The sequence below is a fragment of the Scyliorhinus torazame genome, chromosome 6 (genome assembly GCF_047496885.1).
Source record: "Scyliorhinus torazame isolate Kashiwa2021f chromosome 6, sScyTor2.1, whole genome shotgun sequence".
Taxonomy (NCBI): Eukaryota; Metazoa; Chordata; class Chondrichthyes; order Carcharhiniformes; family Scyliorhinidae; genus Scyliorhinus; species Scyliorhinus torazame.
In genome coordinates, this window is record NC_092712.1 from 7,691,432 (window position 1) to 7,716,741 (window position 25,310).

At 45.5% G+C, this 25,310-nt stretch overlaps 1 protein-coding gene across 6 annotated transcripts in view; it reads left to right on the top strand.

Moving 5' to 3' along the window:
* Positions 1–236: 236 nt before the first annotated feature.
* LOC140424662 (IQ motif and ankyrin repeat domain-containing protein 1-like) overlaps positions 237–25,310 on the top strand; it is a 775,223-nt gene continuing 750,149 nt past the window's right edge. For 5 of the 6 annotated variants that reach the window (XM_072507911.1, XM_072507913.1, XM_072507908.1 and 2 more), the window contains exons 1-2: positions 237–265; positions 20,647–20,764. In XM_072507911.1, the coding sequence (XP_072364012.1) occupies positions 20,689–20,764 (76 nt within the window). In that variant the 5' untranslated portion in view covers positions 237–265; positions 20,647–20,688. Of the gene's footprint in view, positions 266–20,506; positions 20,551–20,646; positions 20,765–25,310 lie in introns of those variants that run through there. The other variant, XM_072507909.1, reaches the window with a different exon arrangement.

Genomic DNA, 25,310 nt, shown 5'->3' on the forward strand with positions numbered 1-25,310 from the left:
GTAATCCGGAATCACTGTCCATTGGAATGGAGACTCTGTAATCCGGAATCACTGTCCATTGGAATGGAGACTCTGTAATCCGGAATCACTGTGACGCTGAGTGTTTTTGCTCCGGTTGACGTCACGGACCATCTGCCGGTCCGCGGGAGGCGCTGGTCACGTGCTCCGGGGGCGGAGCATTGTTGAACAGGAATAATTAGTAGTGGGCGGGGCAGTAAGGCGTCACATCCGGTTGTGCGGTTGCTTAGAGACAGACCTGTAAACGGTAAGCAAAATCTGGACCGAAATAATGGGAATTACACAAGAGAGAGAGAGATAGTGGGAATAGAGAGAGAGAGAGAGGGATAGTGGGAATAGAGAGAGAGAGAGAGGGATAGTGGGAATAGAGAGAGAGAGAGAGAGATAGTGGGAATAGAGAGAGAGAGAGAGAGATAGTGGGAATAGAGAGAGAGAGAGAGGGATAGTGGGAATAGAGAGAGAGAGAGAGGGATAGTGGGAATAGAGAGAGAGAGAGAGAGAGATAGTGGGAATAGAGAGAGAGAGAGAGGGATAGTGAGAATAGAGAGAGAGAGAGAGAGAGATAGTGGGAATAGAGAGAGAGAGAGAGGGATAGTGAGAATAGAGAGAGAGAGAGAGAGAGATAGTGGGAATAGAGAGAGAGAGAGAGAGGGATAGTGGGAATAGAGAGAGAGAGAGAGGGATAGTGGGAATAGAGAGAGAGAGAGAGAGAGATAGTGGGAATAGAGAGAGAGAGAGAGGGATAGTGAGAATAGAGAGAGAGAGAGAGGGATAGTGGGAATAGAGAGAGAGAGAGAGGGATAGTGGGAATAGGGAGAGAGAGAGAGAGAGATAGTGGGAATAGAGAGAGAGAGAGAGGGATAGTGAGAATAGAGAGAGAGAGAGAGAGGGATAGTGGGAATAGAGAGAGAGAGAGAGGGATAGTGGGAATAGAGAGAGAGAGAGAGGGATAGTGAGAATAGAGAGAGAGAGAGAGAGGGATAGTGGGAATAGAGAGAGAGAGAGAGGGATAGTGGGAATAGAGAGAGAGAGAGAGAGAGATAGTGGGAATAGAGAGAGAGAGAGAGGGATAGTGGGAATAGAGAGAGAGAGAGAGAGGGATAGTGGGAATAGAGAGAGAGAGAGAGAGGGATAGTGGGAATAGAGAGAGAGAGAGGGATAGTGAGAATAGAGAGAGAGAGAGAGAGGGATAGTGGGAATAGAGAGAGAGAGAGAGGGATAGTGGGAATAGAGAGAGAGAGAGAGAGAGATAGTGGGAATAGAGAGAGAGAGAGAGGGATAGTGGGAATAGAGAGAGAGAGAGAGAGAGATAGTGGGAATAGAGAGAGAGAGAGAGAGGGATAGTGGGAATAGAGAGAGAGAGAGAGGGATAGTGAGAATAGAGAGAGAGAGAGAGAGGGATAGTGGGAATAGAGAGAGAGAGAGAGGGATAGTGAGAATAGAGAGGGATAGTGGGAATAGAGAGAGAGAGAGAGGGATAGTGGGAATAGAGAGAGAGAGAGAGAGGGATAGTGGGAATAGAGAGAGAGAGAGAGGGATAGTGGGAATAGAGAGAGAGAGAGAGAGAGATAGTGGGAATAGAGAGAGAGAGAGAGAGGGATAGTGGGAATAGAGAGAGAGAGAGAGGGATAGTGAGAATAGAGAGAGAGAGAGAGAGGGATAGTGGGAATAGAGAGAGAGAGAGAGAGGGATAGTGAGAATAGAGAGAGAGAGAGAGAGGGATAGTGGGAATAGAGAGAGAGAGAGAGAGGGATAGTGGGAATAGAGAGAGAGAGAGAGAGGGATAGTGGGAATAGAGAGAGAGAGAGAGGGATAGTGAGAATAGAGAGAGAGAGAGAGAGGGATAGTGGGAATAGAGAGAGAGAGAGAGAGGGATAGTGAGAATAGAGAGGGATAGTGGGAATAGAGAGAGAGAGAGAGAGGGATAGTGGGAATAGAGAGAGAGAGAGAGAGGGATAGTGGGAATAGAGAGAGAGAGAGAGAGGGGTAGTGGGAATAGAGAGAGAGAGAGGGATAGTGAGAATAGAGAGAGAGAGAGAGAGGGATAGTGGGAATAGAGAGAGAGAGAGAGAGGGATAGTGGGAATAGAGAGAGAGAGAGAGAGGGATAGTGGGAATAGAGAGAGAGAGAGAGAGGGATAGTGGGAATAGAGAGAGAGAGAGAGAGGGATAGTGGGAATAGAGAGAGAGAGAGAGAGGGATAGTGGGAATAGAGAGAGAGAGAGAGAGGGATAGTGAGAATAGAGAGAGAGAGAGAGAGGGATAGTGAGAATAGAGAGAGAGAGAGAGAGGGATAGTGGGAATAGAGAGAGAGAGAGAGAGGGATAGTGGGAATAGAGAGAGAGAGAGAGAGGGATAGTGGGAATAGAGAGAGAGAGAGAGAGGGATAGTGGGAATAGAGAGAGAGAGAGAGAGGGATAGTGAGAATAGAGAGAGAGAGAGAGAGGGATAGTGGGAATAGAGAGAGAGAGAGAGGGATAGTGGGAATAGAGAGAGAGAGAGAGAGGGATAGTGGGAATAGAGAGAGAGAGAGAGAGGGATAGTGAGAATAGAGAGAGAGAGAGAGAGGGATAGTGAGAATAGAGAGAGAGAGAGAGAGGGATAGTGGGAATAGAGAGAGAGAGAGAGGGATAGTGGGAATAGAGAGAGAGAGAGAGTGGGATAGTGGGAATAGAGAGAGAGAGAGAGAGGGATAGTGGGAATAGAGAGAGAGAGAGAGAGGGATAGTGGGAATAGAGAGAGAGAGAGAGAGGGATAGTGGGAATAGAGAGAGAGAGAGAGAGGGATAGTGAGAATAGAAAGAGAGAGAGAGAGGGATAGTGAGAATAGAGAGAGAGAGAGAGAGGGATAGTGGGAATAGAGAGAGAGAGAGAGAGAGGGATAGTGGGAATAGAGAGAGAGAGAGAGGGATAGTGGGAATAGAGAGAGAGAGAGAGAGGGATAGTGGGAATAGAGAGAGAGAGAGAGAGGGATAGTGAGAATAGAGAGAGAGAGAGAGGGATAGTGGGAATAGAGAGAGAGAGAGAGAGGGATAGTGAGAATAGAGAGAGAGAGAGAGAGGGATAGTGGGAATAGAGAGAGAGAGAGAGAGGGATAGTGGGAATAGAGAGAGAGAGAGAGAGGGATAGTGAGAATAGAGAGAGAGAGAGAGATAGTGAGAATAGAGAGAGAGAGAGAGAGGGATAGTGGGAATAGAGAGAGAGAGAGAGAGGGATAGTGGGAATAGAGAGAGAGAGAGAGAGGGATAGTGGGAATAGAGAGAGAGAGAGAGAGATAGTGGGAATAGAGAGAGAGAGAGAGGGATAATGGGAATAGAGAGAGAGAGGGATAGTGGGAATAGAGAGAGAGAGAGAGGGATAATGGGAATAGAGAGAGAGAGAGAGAGAGGGATAATGGGAATAGAGAGAGAGAGAGAGAGGGATAATGGGAATAGAGAGAGAGAGAGAGGGATAGTGGGAATAGAGAGAGAGAGAGAGAGAGAGGGATAGTGGGAAGAGAGAGAGAGAGGGATAATGGGAATAGAGAGAGAGAGAGAGGGATAATGGGAATAGAGAGAGAGAGAGAGAGGGATAATGGGAATAGAGAGAGAGAGAGGGAGGGATAATGGGAATAGAGAGAGAGAGAGAGGGATAGTGGGAATAGAGAGAGAGAGAGAGAGAGGGATAGTGGGAAGAGAGAGAGAGAGGGATAATGGGAATAGAGAGAGAGAGAGAGGGATAATGGGAATAGAGAGAGAGAGAGAGGGATAATGGGAATAGAGAGAGCGAGAGTGATAATGAGAATAGAGAGAGAGAGAGAGGGATAATGGGAATAGAGAGAGAGAGAGAGGGATAGTGGGAATAGAGAGAGAGAGAGAGGGATAGTGGGAATAGTGAGAGAGAGAGAGAGAGAGATAGTGGGAATAGAGAGAGAGAGAGAGGGATAGTGGGAATAGAGAGAGAGAGAGGGATAATGGGAATAGAGAGAGAGAGAGAGGGATAGTGGGATAGAGAGAGAGAGAGAGAGGGATAATGGGAATAGAGAGAGAGAGAGAGGGATAGTGGGAATAGAGAGAGAGAGAGAGGGATAGTGGGAATAGAGAGAGAGAGAGAGAGGGATAATGGGAATAGAGAGAGAGAGAGAGGGATAGTGGGAATAGAGAGAGAGAGAGAGAGAGGGATAGTGGGAAGAGAGAGAGAGAGGGATAATGGGAATAGAGAGAGAGAGAGAGGGATAGTGGGAATAGAGAGAGAGAGAGAGGGATAGTGGGAATAGAGAGAGAGAGAGAGAGAGATAGTGGGAATAGAGAGAGAGAGAGGGATAGTGGGAATAGAGAGTGAGAGAGAGGGATAATGGGAATAGAGAGAGAGAGAGGGATAGTGGGAATAGAGAGAGAGAGAGAGAGAGGGATAGTGGGAATAGAGAGAGAGAGAGAGAGAGAGAGGGATAGTGGGAATAGAGAGAGAGAGAGAGGGATAGTGGGAATAGAGAGAGCGAGAGTGATAATGAGAATAGAGAGAGAGAGAGAGAGGGATAATGGGAATAGAGAGAGAGAGAGAGGGATAGTGGGAATAGAGAGAGAGAGAGAGGGATAGTGGGAATAGAGAGAGAGAGAGAGAGAAAGATAGTGGGAATAGAGAGAGAGAGAGAGGGATAGTGGGAATAGAGAGAGAGAGAGAGAGAGAGGGATAGTGGGAATAGAGAGAGAGAGAGAGAGGGGTAGTGGGAATAGAGAGAGCGAGAGTGATAATGAGAATAGAGAGAGAGAGAGAGAGGGATAATGGGAATAGAGAGAGGGAGAGGGATAATGGGAATAGAGAGAGAGAGAGGGATAATGGGAATAGTGAGAGAGAGAGAGAGAGAGATAGTGGGAATAGAGAGAGAGAGAGAGGGATAGTGGGAATAGAGAGAGAGAGAGAGAGATAGTGGGAATAGAGAGAGAGAGAGGGATTATGGGAATAGAGAGAGAGAGAGGGATTATGGGAATAGAGAGAGAGAGAGGGATAAGAGGAATAGAGAGAGAGAGAGAGATAGTGGGAATAGAGAGAGAGAGAGAGGGATAGTGGGAATAGAGAGAGAGAGAGGGATAATGGGAATAGAGAGAGAGAGAGGGATAATGGGAATAGAGAGAGAGAGAGAGAGGGATAATGGGAATAGAGAGAGAGAGAGAGGGATAATGAGAATAGAGAGAGAGAGAGAGGGGAATAATGCAAATAGAGAGAGAGAGGGAGGAACCATGGGAATAGAGAGAGAGAGAGAGAGGAATAATGGGAATAGAGAGAGAGAGAGGGATAATGGGAATAGAGAGAGAGGGATAATGGGAATAGACAGAGAGAGAAAAAGAGAGGGATAATGGGAATAGAGAGAGAGAGGGGGGGATAATGGGAATAGAGAGGGAGAGGGATAATGGGAATAGAGAGAGAGAGTGAGGTATAATGGGAATAGAGAGAGAGAGAGGGATAATGGGAATAGAGAGAGAGAGAGAGAGGGATAATGGGAATCGAGAGAGAGAGAGAGAGAGAGACTGGAATAATGGGAATAGAGAGAGAGAGCGGGATAATGGGAATAGAGAGAGAGAGAGAGAGAGAGGGATGATGGGAATAGAGAGAGAGAGAGAGAGAGAGAGAGAGGTATAATGGGAATAGAGAGATAGAGGGAGAGAGTGACAATGGGAATAGAGAGAGAGAGAGGGATAATGGGAATAGAGAGAGAGAGAGGGGATAATGGGAATAGAGAGAGAGAGAGAGGGATAATGGGAATAGAGAGAGAGAGAGAGGGATAATGGGAATAGAGAGAGAGAGGGGGGGATAATGGGAATAGAGAGGGAGAGGGATAATGGGAATAGAGAGAGAGAGTGAGGTATAATGGGAATAGAGAGAGAGAGAGAGAGAGAGGGATAGTGGGAATAGAGAGAGAGAGAGGGATAATGGGAATAGAGAGAGAGAGAGGGATAATGGGAATAGAGAGAGAGAGAGAGAGAGAGGGATAATGGGAATAGAGAGAGAGAGAGAGGGATAATGAGAATAGAGAGAGAGAGAGAGAGAGGGGAATAATGCAAATAGAGAGAGAGAGGGAGGAACCATGGGAATAGAGAGAGAGAGAGAGGAATAATGGGAATAGAGAGAGAGAGAGGGATAATGGGAATAGAGAGAGAGAGAGAGAGAGGGATAATGGGAATAGACAGAGAGAGAAAAAGAGAGGGATACTGGGAATAGAGAGAGAGAGGGGGGATAATGGGAATAGAGAGGGAGAGGGATAATGGGAATAGAGAGAGAGAGTGAGGTATAATGGGAATAGAGAGAGAGAGCGGGATAATGGGAATAGAGAGAGAGAGAGAGAGAGAGAGAGGGATGATGGGAATAGAGAGAGAGAGAGAGAGAGAGGTATAATGGGAATAGAGAGATAGAGGGAGAGAGTGACAATGGGAATAGAGAGAGAGAGAGGGATAATGGGAATAGAGAGAGAGAGAGGGATAATGGGAATAGAGAGAGAGAGAGAGGGATAATGGGAATAGAGAGAGAGAGAGGGATAATGGGAATAGAGAGAGAGAGAGGGATAATGGGAATAGAGAGAGAGAGAGAGGGATAATGAGAATAGAGAGAGAGAGAGAGGGGAATAATGCAAATAGAGAGAGAGGGAGGAATCATGGGAATAGAGAGAGAGAGAGAGAGGAATAATGGGAATAGAGAGAGAGAGAGAGGGAAATAATGCAAATAGAGAGAGAGAGGGAGGAATCATGGGAATAGAGAGAGAGAGAGAGGGATAATGGGAATAGAGAGAGAGAGGAATCATGGGAATAGAGAGAGAGAGAGAGGAATCATGGGAATAGAGAGAGAGAGAGAGAGAGGGATAATGGGAATAGAGAGAGAGAGAGGGGGATAATGGGAATAGAGAGAGAGAGGGATAATGGGAATAGAGAGAGAGAGGGATAATGGGAATCGAGAGAGAGAGAGAGAGACTGGAATAATGGGAATAGAGAGAGAGAGCGGGATAATGGGAATAGAGAGAGAGAGAGAGAGAGAGAGGAATCATGGGAATAGAGAGAGAGAGAGGTATAATGGGAGTAGAGAGAGAGACAGGAATAATGGGAATAGAGAGAGAGACAGGAATAATGGGAATAGAGAGAGAGACAGGAATAATGGGAATAGAGAGAGAAAGGAATAATGGGAACAGAGAGAGAGAGAGAGGAATAATGGGAACAGAGAGAGAGAGAGAGGAATAATGGGAATAGAGAGAGAGAGAGAGGAATAATGGGAATAGAGAGTGTGAGAGAGGAATAATGGGAATAGAGAGAGAGAGAGAGGAATAATGGGAATCGAGAGAGAGAGGAATACTGGGAATAGAGAGAGAGAGAGAAACAGGAATAATGGGAATAGAGAGAGAGAGAGACAGGAATAATGGGAATAGAGCGAGAGAGGCGGGAATAATGGGAATAGCGAGAGAGAGACTGGAATAATGGAAATAGAGAGAGAGGAATAATGGGATCAGAGTGAGAGGGAGAGAGACTGGAATAATAGGAATAGGGAGAGAGAGAGAGGAATCATGGGAATAGATAGAGAGAGACTGGAATAATGGGAATTGAGAGAAAGAGGAATAATGGGAATAGAGAGAAAGAGGAATAATGGGAATAGAGAGAGAGAGAGAGAGAGGAATATTGGGAGTAGAGAGAGAGAGTGAGACAGGAATCATGGGAACAGAGAAAGAGAGCGTGAGGAATGATGGGAATAGAGAATGAGAGGAATAATGGGTATAGAGAGAGAGAGACAAGAATAATGGGAACAGAGAGAGAGAGAGACTGGAATAATAGGAATAGAGAGAGAGGAATAATGGGAATAGAGAGAGAGAGAGGAATAATGCGAATGGAGAGAGAGAGAGAGGAATAATGGGAATAGAGAGAGAGAGGAATAATGGGAATAGAGAGAGAGAGAGACAAATAATGGGAATAGAGAGAGAGTGAGAGAGAGAGGATTAATGGGAATAGAGAGAGAGGAAAAATGGGAATACAGAGAGTGCAGAGAGAGAAATAATGGGAATAGAGAGAGAGAGCGTAGAACATAGAACATTACAGCGCAGTGCAGGCCCTTCGGCCCTCGATGTTGCGCCGACCTGTGAAACCACTCCATAGCCCATCTACACTATTCCCTTAATGTCCATATGTCTATCAAATGACCATTTGAATGTCCTTCGTGTTGGCGAGTCCACTACGGTTGCAGGCAGGGCATTCCACGCCCTTACTACTCTCTGAGTAAAGAACCTACCTCTGACATGTGTCATTTCTATCTCCCCTCAATTTAAAGCTATGTCCCCTCGTGCTAGACATCACCATCCGAGGAAGAAGTCTCTCACTGTCCACCCTATCCAATCCTCTGATCATCTTGCATGCCTCAATTAAGTCACCTCTTAACCTTCTCTCTAACAAAAACAGCCTCAAGTCCCTCAGCCTTTCCTCATAAGATCTTCCCTCCATACCAGGCAACATTCTGGTAAATCTCCTCTGCACCCTTTCCAATGCTTCCACATCCTTCCTATAATGCGGTGACCAGAATTGCATGCAATACTCCAAATGCGGCCGCACCAGAGTTTTGTACAGCTGCAACATGACCTCATGGCTCCGAAACTCAATCCCTCTACCAATAAAAGCTAACACACCGTACGCCTTCTTAACAACCCTCTCAACCTGGGTGGCAACTTTCAGGGATCTATGTACATGGACACCGAGATCTCTCTGCTCATCCACACTGCCAAGAATCTTACCATTAACCCAGTACTCTGTCTTCCTGTTATTCCTTCCAAAATGAATCACCTCACACTTTTCTGCATTAAACTCCATTTGCCGCCTCTCAGCCCAGCGCTGCAGCTTATCTATGTCCCTCTGTAACTTGTAACATCCTTCCGCACTGTCCACAACTCCACCGACTTTAGTGTCATCTGCAAATTTACTCACCCATCCTTCTCCGCCCTCCTCCAGGTCATTTATAAAAATGACAAACAGCAGTGGCCCCAAAACAGATCCTTGTGGTGCACCACTAGTAACTGGACTCCAGTCTGAACATTTCCCATCAACCACCACCCTTTGTCTTCTTCCAGCTAGCCAATTTCTGATCCAAACTGCTAAATCACCCTGAATCCCATGCTTCCGTATTTTCTGCAGTAGCCTACCGTGGGGAACCTTATCAAACGCTTTACTGAAATCCATATACACCACATCAACTGCTTTACCCTCATCCACCTGTTTGGTCACCTTCTCAAAGAACTCAATAAGGTTGTGAGGCACGACCTACCCTTCACAAAACCGTGTTGACTATCTCTAATCAAATAATTCCTTTCCAGATCATTATACATCCTATCTGTTATAAACCTTTCCAAGATTTTGCCCACAACAGAAGTAAGGTTCACTGCTCTATAGCTACTGGGGTTGTCTCTACTTCCCTTCTTGAAAAAGGGGACAACATTTTCTATCCTCCAGTCTCCTGGCACTATTCCTGTAGACAAAGATGACTGAAATATCAAAGCCACAGGTTCAGCAATCTCCTCCCTAGCTTCCCAGAGAATCCTAGGATAAATCCCATCCGGCCCAGGGGACTTATCTATTTTCACACTTTCCAGAATTGCTAACACCTCCTCCTTCTGAACCTCCAGCCCTTCTAGTCTAGTAGCCTGAATCTCAGTATTCTCCTCGACAACATTGTCTTTTTCCTGTCTGAATACTGACGAAAAATATTCATTTAGCACCTCTCCTATCTCCTCGGACTCCAAGCACAACTTCCCACTACTGTCCTTGACTGGCCCTAGTCATTTGTTTATTCTTGACATATCTATAGAAAGCTTTAGGGTTATCCTTGATCCTACCTGCCAAATACTTCTCATGTCCCCTCCTGGCTCTTCATAGCTCTCTGTTTAGCTCCTTCCTAGCTAACTTGTAACTCTCGATGCCCTAACTGAACCTTCATGTCTCATCTTTACATAAGCCTCCTTCTTCCTCTTGACAAGTGTTTTGACTGCTTTAGTAAACCATGGTTCCCTTGCTCGACCACTTCCTCCCTGCCTGACAGGTACATACTTATCAAGGACATGCAGTAGCTGTTCCTTGAACAAGCTCCACATTTCCATTGTGCCCATCCCCTGCAGTTTTCCTCTCCATCCGATGCACCCCAAGTCTTGCCTCATCGCATCATAATTGCCTTTCCCCCAGATATAACTCTTGCCCTGCGGTATATACCTATCCCTTTCCATCTCAGAAGTAAACGTAATCGAATTGTGGTCACTATCACCAAAGTGCTCACCTACCTCCAAATCTAACACCTGTCCTAGTTCATTACCCAGTACCAAATCCAAAATGGCCTCGCCTCTCGTTGGCCTATCTACATACTGTTGTCAGGAAACCCTCCTGCACACATTGGACAAAAACAGACCCATCTAAAGTACTCGAACTATCGCGTTTCCAGTCAATATTTGGAGAGTTTAAAGTCCCCCATAACAACTACCCTGTGACAGGAATAATGGCAATAGAGAGAGAGAGAGACAGGAAAAAGGGAATAGAGAGAGAGAGAGAGAGAGGAATAATGGGAGTAGAGAGAGACAGGAATAATGGGAATAGAGAGAGAGAGAGAGACTGGAATAATGGGAATAGAGAGAGAGAGAGAGATAGACTGGAATAATGGAAATAGAGAGAGCGAGAGACAGGAATAATGGGAATAGAGAGAGAGAGAGACTGGAATCATGGAAATAGAGAGAGCGAGAGACAGGAATAATGGGAATAGAGAGAGAGAGAGAGGAATAATGGGAATAGAGAGAGAGACAGGAATAATGGGAATAGAGAGAGAGAGAGAGAGACTGGAATAATGGGAATAGAGAGAGAGAGAGAGAGACTGGAATAATGGAAATAGAGAGAGCGAGAGACAGGAATAATGGGAATAGAGAGAGAGAGGGAGAGAGACAGGAATAATGGGAATAGAGCGAGAGAGATGAAATAATGGGAATAGAGAGAGAGAGAGAGAGAGGAATAATGGGAATAGAGAGAGAGAGAGAGCTTGGAATAATGGGAATAGAGAGAGAGAGAGCCTGGAATAATGGGAATAGAGAGAGAGAGAGACTGAAATAAATGGATTAGAGAGAGAGAGAGGAATAATGGGAATAGAGAGAGAGAGACTGAAATAATGGGAATCGAGAGAGAGAGAGAGGAATAATGGGAACAGAGAGAGTGAGAGAGACTGGAATAATGGGAATTGAGAGAGAGAGAGAGACTGGAATAATCGGGAGAGAGAGAGACAGGAATAATGGAAATCGAGAGAGATAGAGACAGGAATAATGGGAATAGAGAGAGAGAGAGACAGGAATAATGGGAATAGAGAGAGAGAGAGAGACAGGAATAATGGGAATAGAGAGGGAGAGAGAGAGTTACTGGATAATGGGAAGAGAGAGAGAGGAATAATGGGAATAGAGAAACATAAATAAAAACAGAGGCCATTCAACCCTTCGTGCCTTCTCTGCTATTCATTATGAACATGACTGATCAAGTTCAATACCCTGATCCTGCCTTCTCCCCATATCCCTCGATCCCCTTTGTCCAAAGAGTTATGTCGAATTCTTTCTCGAAACTACGCAACGTTTTGGCCTCAACTACTTTCTGTGGGAGTGAATTCCACAGATTCACCTCTCTCTGGGTGAAGAAATTTCTCCTCACCTCAGTCCTAAAAGATTTACCCTTATCCTCAAACTATGACCCCTAGTTCTGGACTCCCCACCATCGGGAACATTCTTTCTGAATCTACCCTGTCCAATCCTGTTAGAATTTTGTAAGTTTCTGTGAGATCCCCTCTCACTCTTCTAAACTCCAATGAATATAATCCTAACCGATTTAGTCTCTCCTCATACGACAGTCCCGCCATCCCTGGAATCAGTCTGGTAAACCTTCGCTGCTCTCCCTCGAGAGCAAGAACATCCTTCCTCAGAGAAGGAGACCAAAACTTCCCACAATACTCCAGGTGTGGCCTCACCAATGCCCTCTACAATCGCAGTGAAACATCCCTATTCCGATACTCAAATCCTCTCGCTATGAAGGCCAACATACCATTTGCCTTCTTTACTGCCGCTGTACCTGCGCGCTGACTTTCAGCGACTGATGCACGAGGACACCAAGATCTCGCTGAGTATCCATCTCTCTCAATTTACACCCATTCAAATAATAATCTGCCTGCCTATTTTTGCTACTGAAGTGAATAACCTCACATTTATCCACATTATACTGCCTCTGCCATGCATGTGCCCACTCACTCAGCCTGTCCAAATCCCGCTGAAGCATCTCTGCATCCCCCTCACAGCTCACCCTCACACCCAACTTTGTATCATCTGCAAATGTGGAGATAATACATGTAGCTCACTTGTCCAAGTCATTAATATATAATGTGAAGATTTGGGGTCCCAACTGCCAGTGCCTGCCAATCAGAAAAAGACTAATTTATTCCAACTTTTTGCTTCCTGTCTGGTAACCAGCTTTCTACCCATCTCAAGACACTACCCATAACCCCATGGGCGTCAACTATACATAGTAATCTATTATTTGAGACATCAGAACATAAGAACTAGGAGCAGGAGTCGGCCATCTGGCCCATCGAGCCTGCTCCACCATTCAATAAGATCCTGGCTGATCTTTTGTGGACTCAGCTCCACTTTCCGGCCCGAACACCATAACCCTTAATCCCTTTATTCTTCAAAAAACTATCTGTCTTTTAATGAAGGAGCCTCTGCTGCTTCACTGGGCAAGGAATTCCCTAGATTCACAACCCTTTGGGCGAAGAAGTTCCTCCTAAACTCAGTCCTAAATCTACTTCCCCTTATTTTGAGGCTATGCCCCCTAGTTCTGCTTTCACCCGCCAGTGGAAACAACCTGTCTGCATCTATCCTATCTATTCCCTTCATAATCTTATATGTTTCAATAAGATCCCCCCTCATCCTTCTAAATTCCAACGAGTACAGTCCCAGTCTACTCAACCTCTCCTCGTAATCCAACCCCTTCAGCTCTGGGATTAACCTAGTGAATCTCCTCTGCACACCCTCCAGTGCCAGTACGTCCTTTCTCAAGTAAGGAGACCAAAACTGAACACAATACTCCAGGTGTGGCCTCACTAACACCTTCTGCAATTGCAGCATAACCTCCCTAGTCTTAAACTCCATCCCTCTAGCAATGAAGGACAAAATTCCATTTGCCTTCTTAATCACCTGTTGCACCTGTAAACCAACTTTTTGCGACTCGTGCACTAGATCTTGTTGATAGCCTTCTGAAAGTCTAAATAAACCACATCCACTGGTTCTCCCTAGCCAATTCTACTGGTTACATCTTCAAATAATTCTGGTGGATTTGTCGAGCATGATTTTCCATTCGCAAATCCATGCTGACTTTGTCTGATTACACCACTGCTTTCCAAATCCTTGATAATGGACCACAGCAACTTCCCTACTACCGATGTTAGGCTCACTGGTCTATAGTTCCCTGTTTTCTCTCTCCCTCCCTTTTTGAATAGTGGGTTACATTCGCTACCCTCCAGTCTGTAGGAACCATTTCCAAAGAATTTTGGAAAATGACCACCAATGGATCTACTATTTCTAGGGCTACTTCCTTTAGTACTCTGCGATGAAGATTATCAGGCCCTGGAGGTTTTTCCGCCTTCAATCCCATTAATTCCTCCAAACACATCTTTTTAATGGTAAGACTCTTGCAAGGTTTAGCAGGCAGAGAGATCTGGGTGTGCATGTCCACCGACCATTTGTCGGTCAGACCAGACCGGCCAAAGTGGCAACGCATGCGGATAAGGTAGTCAAAAAGACATCCGGCATGCTGGCCTTCATCGGTCGGGGCATTGAATATACAAATTGGCAAGTCATGTTGCAGCTATACAGGATATTAATTAGGCCTCATTTGCAATATTGTGTACAATTCTGGTCGCCACACTACCAGAAGGATGTGGATGCTTTGGAGAGGGTACAGAAGTGGTTTACCAGGATGTTGCCTGGTATGGAGGGCATTAGCTATGGGGAGAGGTCAGAGAAACTCGGTCTGTTCTCACTGGAGGTTGAGAGGCGACCTGATAGAGGTCTACAAGATTATGACGGGCACGGACAGGGTGGATAGTCAGATGCTCTTTCCTAGGCTAGGAGAGTCGAGTACTAGGGGATATGGGTTTAAAGTACGTGGGGAAAAGTTTAGAACAAATGTGCGAGGCAAGTTTTTTACACAGAGCGTGGTAAATATATGGAATGCGCTGCCTGGGGAGGGGGTGGGAGCAGGTACGATAGCGGCATTGAAGGGACATCGAGACAAATATATGAATAGGGTGGGAATGGGATGATACGGACTCCGTAAGTGCAGACGGTTTGAGTTTAGGCAAGTACCATGGTCGGCGCAGGCTGGGAGGGCCGAAGGGCCTGTTCCTGTGCTGTATTGTTCTTTGTTCTTTACTAATGCAAATTTCCCTCAGCTCCTCACTAAAACTTGTGTTCTCAAAACTGGGAATAGAGAAAGAGAGAGAGACTGGTATAGGGCAGCACGGTAGCACAGTGGTTAGCACAGTTGCTTCACAGCGCCAGGGTCCCAGGTTCGATTCCCCGCTGGGTCACTGTCTGTGCGGAGTCTGCACGTTCTCCCCGTGTCTGCGTGGGTTTCCTCCGGGTGCTCCGGTTTCCTCCCACAGTCCAAAGATGTGCAGGTTAGGGGGATTGGCCGTGATAAATTGGCCTTAGCGTCAAAAAAAGGTTAGGTTACGGGGACAGGGTGGAGGTGTGGGGATAGGATGGAGGTATCGGCTTAGGTAGGATAGTGGGAATAGGTTGCGTGAGAGAGACTGGAATAATATGAATAGAGAGAGAAAGGGACTGGAATAGTGGGAATAGAGAGAGACTGGGATAATAGGAAAAGAGAGAGAGAGAGACCGGAATAATGGGAATAGAGAGCAAGAGGGAGGGAGCGGGGGAGAGAGAGAGAGACAGAAGAAAATAATGGGAATAGAGAGAGAGAGAGAGACAGGAATAATGGGAATAGAGAGAGAGAGAGAGAGAAATAATGGGAATAGAGAGAGAGAAAGAGAAAAATAATGGTAATAAAGAGAGAGAGAGAGGAATACTGGGAATAGAGAGAGAGACTGGAATAATGGGAATAGAGAGAGAGAGACTGGAATAATGAGAATAGAGAGAGAGAGAGAGAGAGAGAGACTGGAATAATGGGACCAGAGAGAGAGAATGACTGGAATAATGGGAATAGAGAGAGAGAATGACTGGAATAATGGGAATAGAGAGAGAGAGAGACTGGGATAGTGGGAATAGAGAGAGGGAGAGAGAATGAAATAATGAGAAAAGGGAGAGGCTGGAGTAATGGGGAGAGAGAGGAATAATAGGAATAGAGAGAGGGAGACACACAAAAGTAGGAATAGAGAGAAAGAGGGAGAAAAAGACTGGACTATTGGGATTAGAGACAGAGAGTGTGGGAGAATGCTAATAGAGAGAGGGATATTGGGAATAGAGGGAGAGTGAGAAGAAGACTGGAATAATGGGAATGGAGAGAGAGAGTGAGAGGGATAATTAGAATAGAAAAAGAGACTTTAATAATGTGAAGAGAAAGCAAAAGTGAGAAAGACTGGAATATTCGGAATGCAGACAGACTGGGAGAATGGGAATAGAGAGAGAGAATGAAATAATGGGAATAGTCAGAGAGAGAGAGAGAGAGACAGAGTGGGATAATGGAAATAGGGAGAGAGGAAGACTGGAATAATGAAAATAGAGAGAGAGAGACTGGAATATTGAGAATAGAGAGAGAGAGGGAGACCCTGGGATGATGGGGAATAGGGAGATTGGAATAATGGCAATAGAGAAAGAGAGAGACTGGAATAATGGAAATAGAGAGTTTGAGACTGGAATAATGGGAAGACGGAGAGGGGGAGAAATAAAAATTGGTATGATGGGAACAGAGAAAGGCAGACTGGAATAATGGGAATAGAGATAGTGAGAGAGAAAGAGTGGAATCATGGGAATAGAGTGAGAGTGATAGAGGAATAATGGGAATAGCGAGAGAGAGAGACTGGAATAATGGGGAGAGCGAGAGTAAGAAAGATTGGAATAATGGGAAAAGTGAAAGAGAGACTGGAATGAGAGTAGAGAGACACTGGGATGATGGGAACCATGGGCTGTTTAGCACAGGGCTAAATCGCTGGCTTTGAAAGCAGACCAAGGCAGCCAGCAGCACGGTTCAATTCCCGTTACAGCCTCCCCGAACAGGCGCCGGAATGTGGCGACTAGGGGCTTTTTACAGTAACTTCATGAAGCCTACTGTGACAATAAGCGATTTTCATTTCATTCATTTCATTTCATATAGCGAGAGACTGGAATAACGGAGAGAGAGAGAGAAAGATGAGAATAATGGGAATAATAATACTAATCTTTATTAGTGTCACAAGTAGGCTTACATTAACACTGCAATGAAGTTACTGTGAAAATCCCCTAGTCTCCACATTCCGGCACTTGTTCAGGTACAGGCGGAGAATTCACAATGTCCAATTCACCTAACAGCACGTCTTTCTGGACTTGTGGGAGGAAACCGCAGCACCCGGAGGAAACCCACGCAGACACGGGGAGAACGTGCAGACTCTGCACAGACAGTGACCCAAGCCGGGAAACAAACCTGGGACCCTGGCGCTGTGAAGCAACAGCGCTAACCACTGTGCTTCAGATAATAGAGAGAGAGACGAGGATAATGGGAATAGGCAGAGAGAGAGAGACTGGAATAGAGAGAGACTAGATTATGGGATAATGGGAATAGAGAGAAAGAGACTGGAATAATTAGAATAGAGAGAGAGACTAAGACAATGGGATATACAGGATACATCGAGAGAGAGACTAGAATATTGGGAATAGAGATGTTGGGAATAGAGAGAGAGCGAGAGACTGGGATAATTGGAATTGAGAGAGAGACTGCGATAATGGAAAGAGGGAGAGGGAGAGACTGAAATAATGGGAATAGTGTGAGAGAGAGAGTGTCTGGGATCATAGGAATAGACCGAGGGAGACATACAAACTGGGATGATGGGAATAATGGGAATAGAGAGAGACTGAAATAATGGGAATAGAGAGAGAGAGAGACAGGAATAATGGGAATAGAGAGAGAAAGACTGGAATAATGGGAATAGAGAGAGAGAGAGAGAGACTGGAATAATGGGAATAGAGCGAGAGATGCTGGAATAATGGGAACAGAGAGAGAGAGACTGGAATAATGGGAATAGAGAGAGAGAGAGAGACTGGAATAATGTGAATAGAGAGAAAGAGAGAGGCTGGAATAATGGGAAGAGAGAGAGAGAGAGAGAGACTGGAATAATGGAAAGAGAGGGAGTGAGACTGGAATAATGCGAATAGAGAGAGAGAGAGAGGAAGATTGCAGTAATGGGAATAAAAATTAATTGAGTATAATAATTGGATTGTGAGAGAGAGAGTCTGGAATAATGAGAATACAGAGAGAGACAGGAATAATGGGAATAGAGAGAGAGAGAGAGGAATAATGAAAATAGAGAGAGAGAGAGGAATAATGGGAATAGAGAGAGAGAGAGAGAGGGAGAAATAATGGGAATAGAGAGAGAGAGAGAGGAATACTGGGAATAGAGAGAGAGAGACTGGAATAATGGGAATAGAGAGAGAGAGACAGGAATAATGAGAATAGATAGAGAGAGAGACTGGAATAATGGGAATAGAGACAGAGAGAGGAATAATGGGAATAGAGAGAGAGAGAGGAATAATGGGAATAGAGAGAGAGGAATAATGGGAATAGAGAGAGAGAGAGAGGGAGAAATAATGGGAATAGAGAGAGAGAGAGAGGAATACTGGGAATAGAGAGAGAGAGAGACTGGTATAATGGGAATAGAGAGAGAGAGACAGGAATAATGAGAATAGATAGAGAGAGAGAGAGGAATCATGGGAATAGAGAGAGAGGAATAATGGGAATAGAGAGAGAGAGAGAGGAATAATGGGAATAGAGAGAGAGAGAGAGAGAAATAATGGGAATAAAGAGAGAGAGAGGAATACTGGGAATAGAGAGAGAGAGAGAGACTGGAATAATGGAACTAGAGAGAGAGAGACAGGAATAATGGGAATAGAGAGAGAGGAATCATGGGAATAGAGAGAGAGGAATAATGGGAATAGAGAGAGAGACTGGAATAATGGGAATAGAGAGAGAGAGAGGAATCATGGGAATAGAGAGAGAGGAATAATGGGAATAGAGAGAGAGAGAGAGAGGGGAATAATGGAAATAGAGAGAGAGAGAGACTGGAATAATGGGAATAGAAAGAGAGAGAGACTGCAATAATGGGAAGAGAGAGGGAGAGAGACAGGAATAATGGGAAGAGAGCGAGAGAGAGAAACTGGAATAATGGGGACAGAGAGCGAGAGGGGAATAATGGGAAGAGAGAGAGAGACTGAAATAATGAGAATCGAGAGAGAGAGGAATAATGGGAATAGATAGAGAGAGAGAGAGAGAGAGAGGGGGGAATAATGGGAATAGAGAGAGAGAAACAGAAAGGAATAATGGGAATAGAGAGAGAGAGAGAGAAATAATGGGAATAGAGAGAGAGAGACAGGAATAATGAGAATAAAGAGAGAGAGAGACTGGAATAATGGAAGAGAGAGAGAGAGAGGAATAATGGGAATAGAGAGAGGGAGAGACAGGAATAATGGGGATAGTGAGAGAGAGATTGGAATAATGGGGATAGAGAGAGAGAGAAAGACAGGAATAATGGGAATAGAGAGAGATGAATAATGGGAATAGAGAGAGAGGAATAATGGGAATAGAGAGAGAGAGAGAGAGAGAGAGAGGGGGGAATAATGGAAATAGAGAGAGAGAGAGACTGGAATAATGGGAATAGAAAGAGAGAGAGACTGCAATAATGGGAAGAGAGGGAGAGAGACACTGGAATAATGGGAATAGAGAGTGAGAGACACTGGAATAATGGGGAGAGAGAGGGGAATAATGGGGATAGAGAGAGAGATGAATACTGGGAATAGAGAGAGAGGAATAATGGGAATAGAGAGAGAGAGAGAGAGAGGGTATAATGGAAATAGAGAGAGAGAGACTGGAATAATGGGAATAGAAAGAGAGAGAGACTGCAATAATGGGAAGAGAGGGAGAGAGACACTGGAATAATGGGAATAGAGAGTGAGAGACACTGGAATAATGGGGAGAGAGAGGGGAATAATGGGAATAGAGAGAGACTGAAATAATGGGAATAGAGAGAGAGACAGGAATAATGGTAATAGAGAGAGAAAGTCTGGAATAATGGGAATAGAGAGAGAGAGAGAGAGACTGGAATAATGGGAAAAGAGAGAGAGAGACTGGAATAATGGGAAGAGAGAGAGAGAGGAATAATGTGAATCGAGAGAGAGACTGGAATATTGGGAATAGTCAGAGAGAGAGAGACTGGAATAATGTGAATAGAGAGAGAGAGACTGGAATGATGGGAATAGAGAGAGAGAGAGAGATGAATAATGGAAATAGAGTGAGAGAGACTGGAATAATGTGAATAGAGAGTGTTAGACAGGAATAATGGGAAGAGAGAGAGAGAGACAGCAATAATGGGAATAGAGGGAGAGAGACTGGAATGATGGGAATAGAGAGAGAGACTGGAATAATGGGAATAGAGAGAGAGACTGGAATAATGGGAATAGAGAGAGAGAGACTGGAATAATGGGAATAGAGAGAGAGACTGAAATAATGGGAATAGAGAGGGAGAGAGAGCGAACAGAATAGTGGGAATATGGAAAGAGAGAGAGACTGGAATAATGGGAACAGAGAGACAGAGAGAGACAGGAATAATGGGAATAGAGAGAGAGAGACTGGAATAATGGGAATTGGAAAACTAGAAGCAGAGGACACCATCTCAGACTAAAGGGACGACCCTTTAAAACAGAGATGAGGAGGAATATCTTCAGCCAGAGGGTGGTGAATCTGTGGAACTCTTTGCCGCAGAAGGCTGTGGAGGCCAAATCACTGAGTGTCTTTAAGACAGAGATGATTAATAAGGGGATCAGAGGTTATGGGGAGAAGGCAGGAGAATGGGGATGAGAAACTATCAGCCATGATTGAATGGCGGAGCAGATTCGATGGGCCGAGTGGCCTAATTCTGCTCCTATACCTTATGGAATAGTGAAAGACACTGGAATAATGGGAATAGACTCAGAGAGAATGGGAATATGGAGAGACTGGAATAGCAGGGATATAAAGAGAGAGACTGGAATAATGGGAATAGAGAGAGAGAGAATGGGAAAACGGAGGGACACTGGAATAGTGGGAATATAAAGAGAGACACTGAAATAATGGGAATCGAGAGAGATGGAATAATGGTAGAGAGTATTTGAGACCACTGCCTTGTGGAAGTGGTTGTTTCGGATTGAGGAAGGGGCATAACCCCTCAGATAATGCTGCTCCATTCGGCTTGCAATTGTATTCAGCATTGCACTCTGGTTCGGCAGGGCTGGTGGGAGCTCCGTGTCTGCTTACGTTTCACTTTGCTCAACTCCAAGTCTCTTTGTAAGTGCTGGCACCATCGCTTGTCACATATTCTTCAACTTTCCATTCAGCATCGGGGCAGCATCTGATTAACTTGAGATAAATTCTCTGTTCTAGTGACGCTCGTTACGACAGAGTTTTCTAGATGTGATTAACAATATGTCCAGCCGTAAAGGAGCGAAAGCAAAGCCCGGAGCTGGGAAAGCAACAAAAAAAAAACAACCAGCACAAAAAGGTACTTGTACAAAAAGCAAACGTGCAGCTGAGTGAATGTCAGAAATAGGAGCAGGAGTAGGCCATTCGGCCCCTCTGGTTCCACCATTCAACTAGATCATGGCTACTCTTCCACCTCAACGCCATTTCCTGCTTTATCCCCATATCTGGTGGTATCTTTCATCTTTATTAGTCTATTGATCTCTGATGTGAACGTACTTGGTAACTAAGCTGCTACAGAGGTTGTAATATTTGCGATGTCCCAATGTCCTCTGCCATAGCCCCTGTAACTAGAGAGATTGCAAGATCATGGCAAGTATCCTCAAATGGTATCTCATCCCATCGCTATTCAAAAAGGGAGTTAGAGAGAAAACAGGGAATTATAGACCAGTGAGCCTAATGTAGGTCGTAGGAAAGTTACTGGAGTCCATTATCAAGGATTTCATAGCACAGCATTTGACTTAGACTTAGAATTTACAGTGCAGAAGGAGGCCATTCGGCCCATCGAGCCTGCACCGGCTCTTGGAAAGAGCACCCCACCCAAGGTCAACACCTCCACCCTATCCCCATAACCCCATAACCCAGCAACCCCACCCAACACTAGAACATACATAGAACAATACAGCGCAGTACAGGCCCTTCAGCCCACGATGTTGCACCGAAACAAAAGCGATCTAACCTACACTATGCCATTATCATCCATATGTTTATCCAATAACCTTTTAAATGCCCTCAATGTTGGCGAGTTCACTACTGTAGCAGGTAGGGCATTCCACGGCCTCACTACTCTTTGCGTAAAGAACCTACCTCTGACCTCTGTCCTATATCTATTACCCCTCAGTTTAAAGTTATGTCCCCTCGTGCCAGCCATATCCATCCGCGGGAGAAGGCTCTCACTGTCCACCCTATCCAACCCCCTGATCATTTTGTATGCCTCTATTAAGTCTCCTCTTAACCTTCTTCTTTCCAACGAAAACAACCTCAAGTCCGTCAGCCTTTCCTCATAAGATTTTCCCTCCATACCAGGCAACATCCTGGTAAATCTCCTCTGCACCCGCTCCAAAGCCTCCACGTCCTTCCTATAATGCGGTGACCAGAACTGTACGCAATACTCCAAATGCGGCCGGACCAGAGTTCTGTACAGCTGCAACATGACCTCCCGACTCCGGAACTCAATCCCTCTACCAATAAAGGCCAACACTCCATAGGCCTTCTTCACAACCCTATCAACCTGGGTGGCAACTTTCAGGGATCTATGTACATGGACACCTAGATCCCTCTGCCCAGCCACACTTTCAAGAACTTTACCATTAGCCAAATATTCCGCATTCCTGTTATTCCTTCCAAAGTGAATCACCTCACACTAAGGGCAATGTTGGACACTGAGGGCAATTTATCATGGCCAATCCACCTAACCTGCACATCTTTGGACTGTGGGAGGAAACCGGAGCACCCGGAGGAAACCCACGCACACACGGGGAGGATGTGCAGACTCCGCACAGACAGTGACCCAAGCCGGAATCGAACCTGGGACCCTGGAGCTGTGAAGCAATTGTGCTATCCACTATGCTACTGTGCTGCCCTATTTGGAATGCAGTGATGTAATCAGACAAAGTCAGCATGGATTTACAAAAGGGAAATCACGCTTGATAAATCCACCAGAATTCTTTGAAGATGTAACTAGCAGAATTGACCAGGGAGAACCGGTGGATGTGGTTTATTTAGACTTTCAGAAGGGAAGGTCTCACACAGCAGATTAATATGTAAAGTGCGTGGGATTACAGGTAATATCTTGAGATGGATAGAAAGCTGGTTAGCAGACAGGAAGCAAAAAGTTGGAATAAATTGGTCTTTTTCTGATTGGCAGGCAGTGACTAGTGGGGTACCGCAGGGATCTGTGCTCGGACCCCAACTCTTCACATTATATACCAGCCTCCAAAACAGGCGCCAGAATGTGGCGACTAGGGGCTTTTCACAGTAACTTCATTGAAGCCTACTTGTGACAATAAGTGATTTTCATTTTATTTCATTCAGTATCTCCAAATTTGCAGATGATACAAAGTTGGGTGGGAGGATGAGCTGTGAGGAGGATGCAGAGAAGCTTCAGTGGGATTTGGACAGGCTGAGTGAGTGGGCACATGTATGGCAGATGCAGTATAATGTGGATAAATGTGAGGTTATCTGCATCGGTAGGAAAAATAGGCAGGCAGACTGTTATTTTAAAGGGTGCAAATTGTGAGAGGCGGCTACTCAGCGAGACCCTCGTGTCCTCGTGCATCAGTCGCTGAAAGTAAGCGCACAGGTACAGCAGGCAGTATTTAAGACTAAATGTATGTTGGCCTTCATAGCGAGAGGATTTGAGTATCGGAATAGAGATGTTTTACTGCAATTGTATAGGGCATTGGTGAGGCCACATCCTGAGTATTGTGGGCAGTTTTGGTCTCCTTCTCTGAGGAAGGATCTTTGTCTTTATTATTGTCACAAGTAGGCTTACATTAACACTGCAATTAACACTGCAATGAAGTTACTGTGAAAATACCCTAGTCGCTACATTCCGTCACCTGTTCGGGTACAGAGAGGGAGAATTCAGAATGTCCAAATTACCTAACCTGCACGTCTTTCGGGACTTGTGGGACAAAGCCGGAGCACCCGGGGGAAACCCACGCAGACACGGGGAGAACGTGCAGACTCCGCACAGACAGTGATCCAAGCCGGAATCTAACCTAGGACCCTGGCGCTGTGAAGCAACAATGTTAACCACTGTGCTGGATTTTCTTGCTATGGAGTGAGAGCAGCGAAGGTTTACCAGGCTGATTCCTGGGATGGTGGGACTGTCATATGAGGAGAGATTAAGTGGGTTAGGATTATATTTATTAGAGTTTAGAAGATGATAGGGATCTCATAGAAACTTATTGATTGATGGAGTGATTGATTGACATGTACCGAAATACAGTGACAAGTGTTTTTCTGTGGCCGGGGGAACGTACACAGTACGGACATAGTAGACAAAAGAATAATCAACAGAGAACATTGACAAATGGTACATCGACAAACAGTGATTGGTTACAGTGCGGAACAAGGGGCCAAACAAAGCAAATACATGAGCAAGAGCAGCATAGGGCGTCGTGAATAGTGTTCTTACAGGGAACAGATCAGTCCGAGGGGGAGTCGTTGAGGAGTTTGGTAGCTGTGGGGAAGAAGCTGTTCCTATGTCTGGATGTGCGGGTCTTCAGACATCTGTACCTTCTGCCTGATGGAAGGGTCTGGAAGAGGGCAGTGCCTGGGTGGGAGGGGTTACTGACAATGCTGTCTGCCTTCCTGAGGCAGCGGGAGGTGTATACAGAATCAATGTGGGGGCGGCAAGCTTGTGTGATGCATTGGGCTGAGTTCACCACACTCTGCAGTTTCTTGCGATCTTGGCCAAGCAGCTGCCATACCAGGCTGTGAATCAGCCGGATAGGATGCTCTCTATCGCACATCTGTAGAAGTTTGTGAGAATCCATAGAATTTACAGTGCATAAGGAGGCCATTCTGCCAATCGAGCCTGCACCGGCTCTTGGAAAGAGCACCCCACTTAAGCCCACACCTCCACCTTATCCCCGTAAACCAGTAACCCCACCTAACTAAAAGGCAATTTATCATGGCCAATCCACCTAACCTGCACAGCTTTGGACTGTGGGAGGAAACTGGAGCACCCGGAGGAAACCCACGCAGACACGGGGAGAACGTGCAGACTCCACACAGACAGTGACCCAAGCCGGGAATCGAATCTGGGATCCTGGAGCTGTGAAGCAACTGTGTTAACCACTGAGCTACCGTGCTGCCTTCGATGCAGACATGCCGAATTTCTTTAGCTTCCATAGGAAGCCGAGACGTTGTTGGGCTCTCTTGACTGTTGCATCAACGTGAGTGGACCAGGACAGACTGTTGGTGATGGTGACCCCCAGGAACTTAAAGCTATCGACCATCTCTATTTCGGAGCCATTGATGCAGACGGGAGTGTGTGTCGTGCAACGCTTCCTGATGTCGGTGATCAATTCCTTGGTCTTTCCAACATTTAGAGAGAGGTTGTTTTCGGTACACCATGCAACCAAGTAATTTATCTCCCTCCTGTCGTCTGATTCGTCCTTGTTTGAGATAAGGCCCACCACAGTCGTATCATCTGCAAACTTATAGATCGAATTGGAGTTAAATCTTGCCACACAGTCGTGTGTGTACAGGGAGTACAGTAGAGGACTGAGCACACATCCTTGCGGGGCCTTGGTGTTGAGGACTATTGTGGCGGAGGTATTGTTACCTATCCTGACAGATTGCGGTCTGCTGGTGAGGAAGTCAAGGATCCAACTTCACAGGGATGGGCCAAGTCCAAGATTGCAGAGTTTGGTTTTTAGTCTTGTCGGGATAATGGTGTTGAAGGCGGAGCTGTAGTCTATGGACAGCAGTCTTACATAGGTTGCCTTTGTTGCCGAGGTGTTCAAGTGTTGATTGTAGAGCCAAGGAGATAGCGTCTGCTGTGGACCGGTTGCGGTGATAGGCGAACTGCAGTGGATCGAGATGTCTGGGAGGCT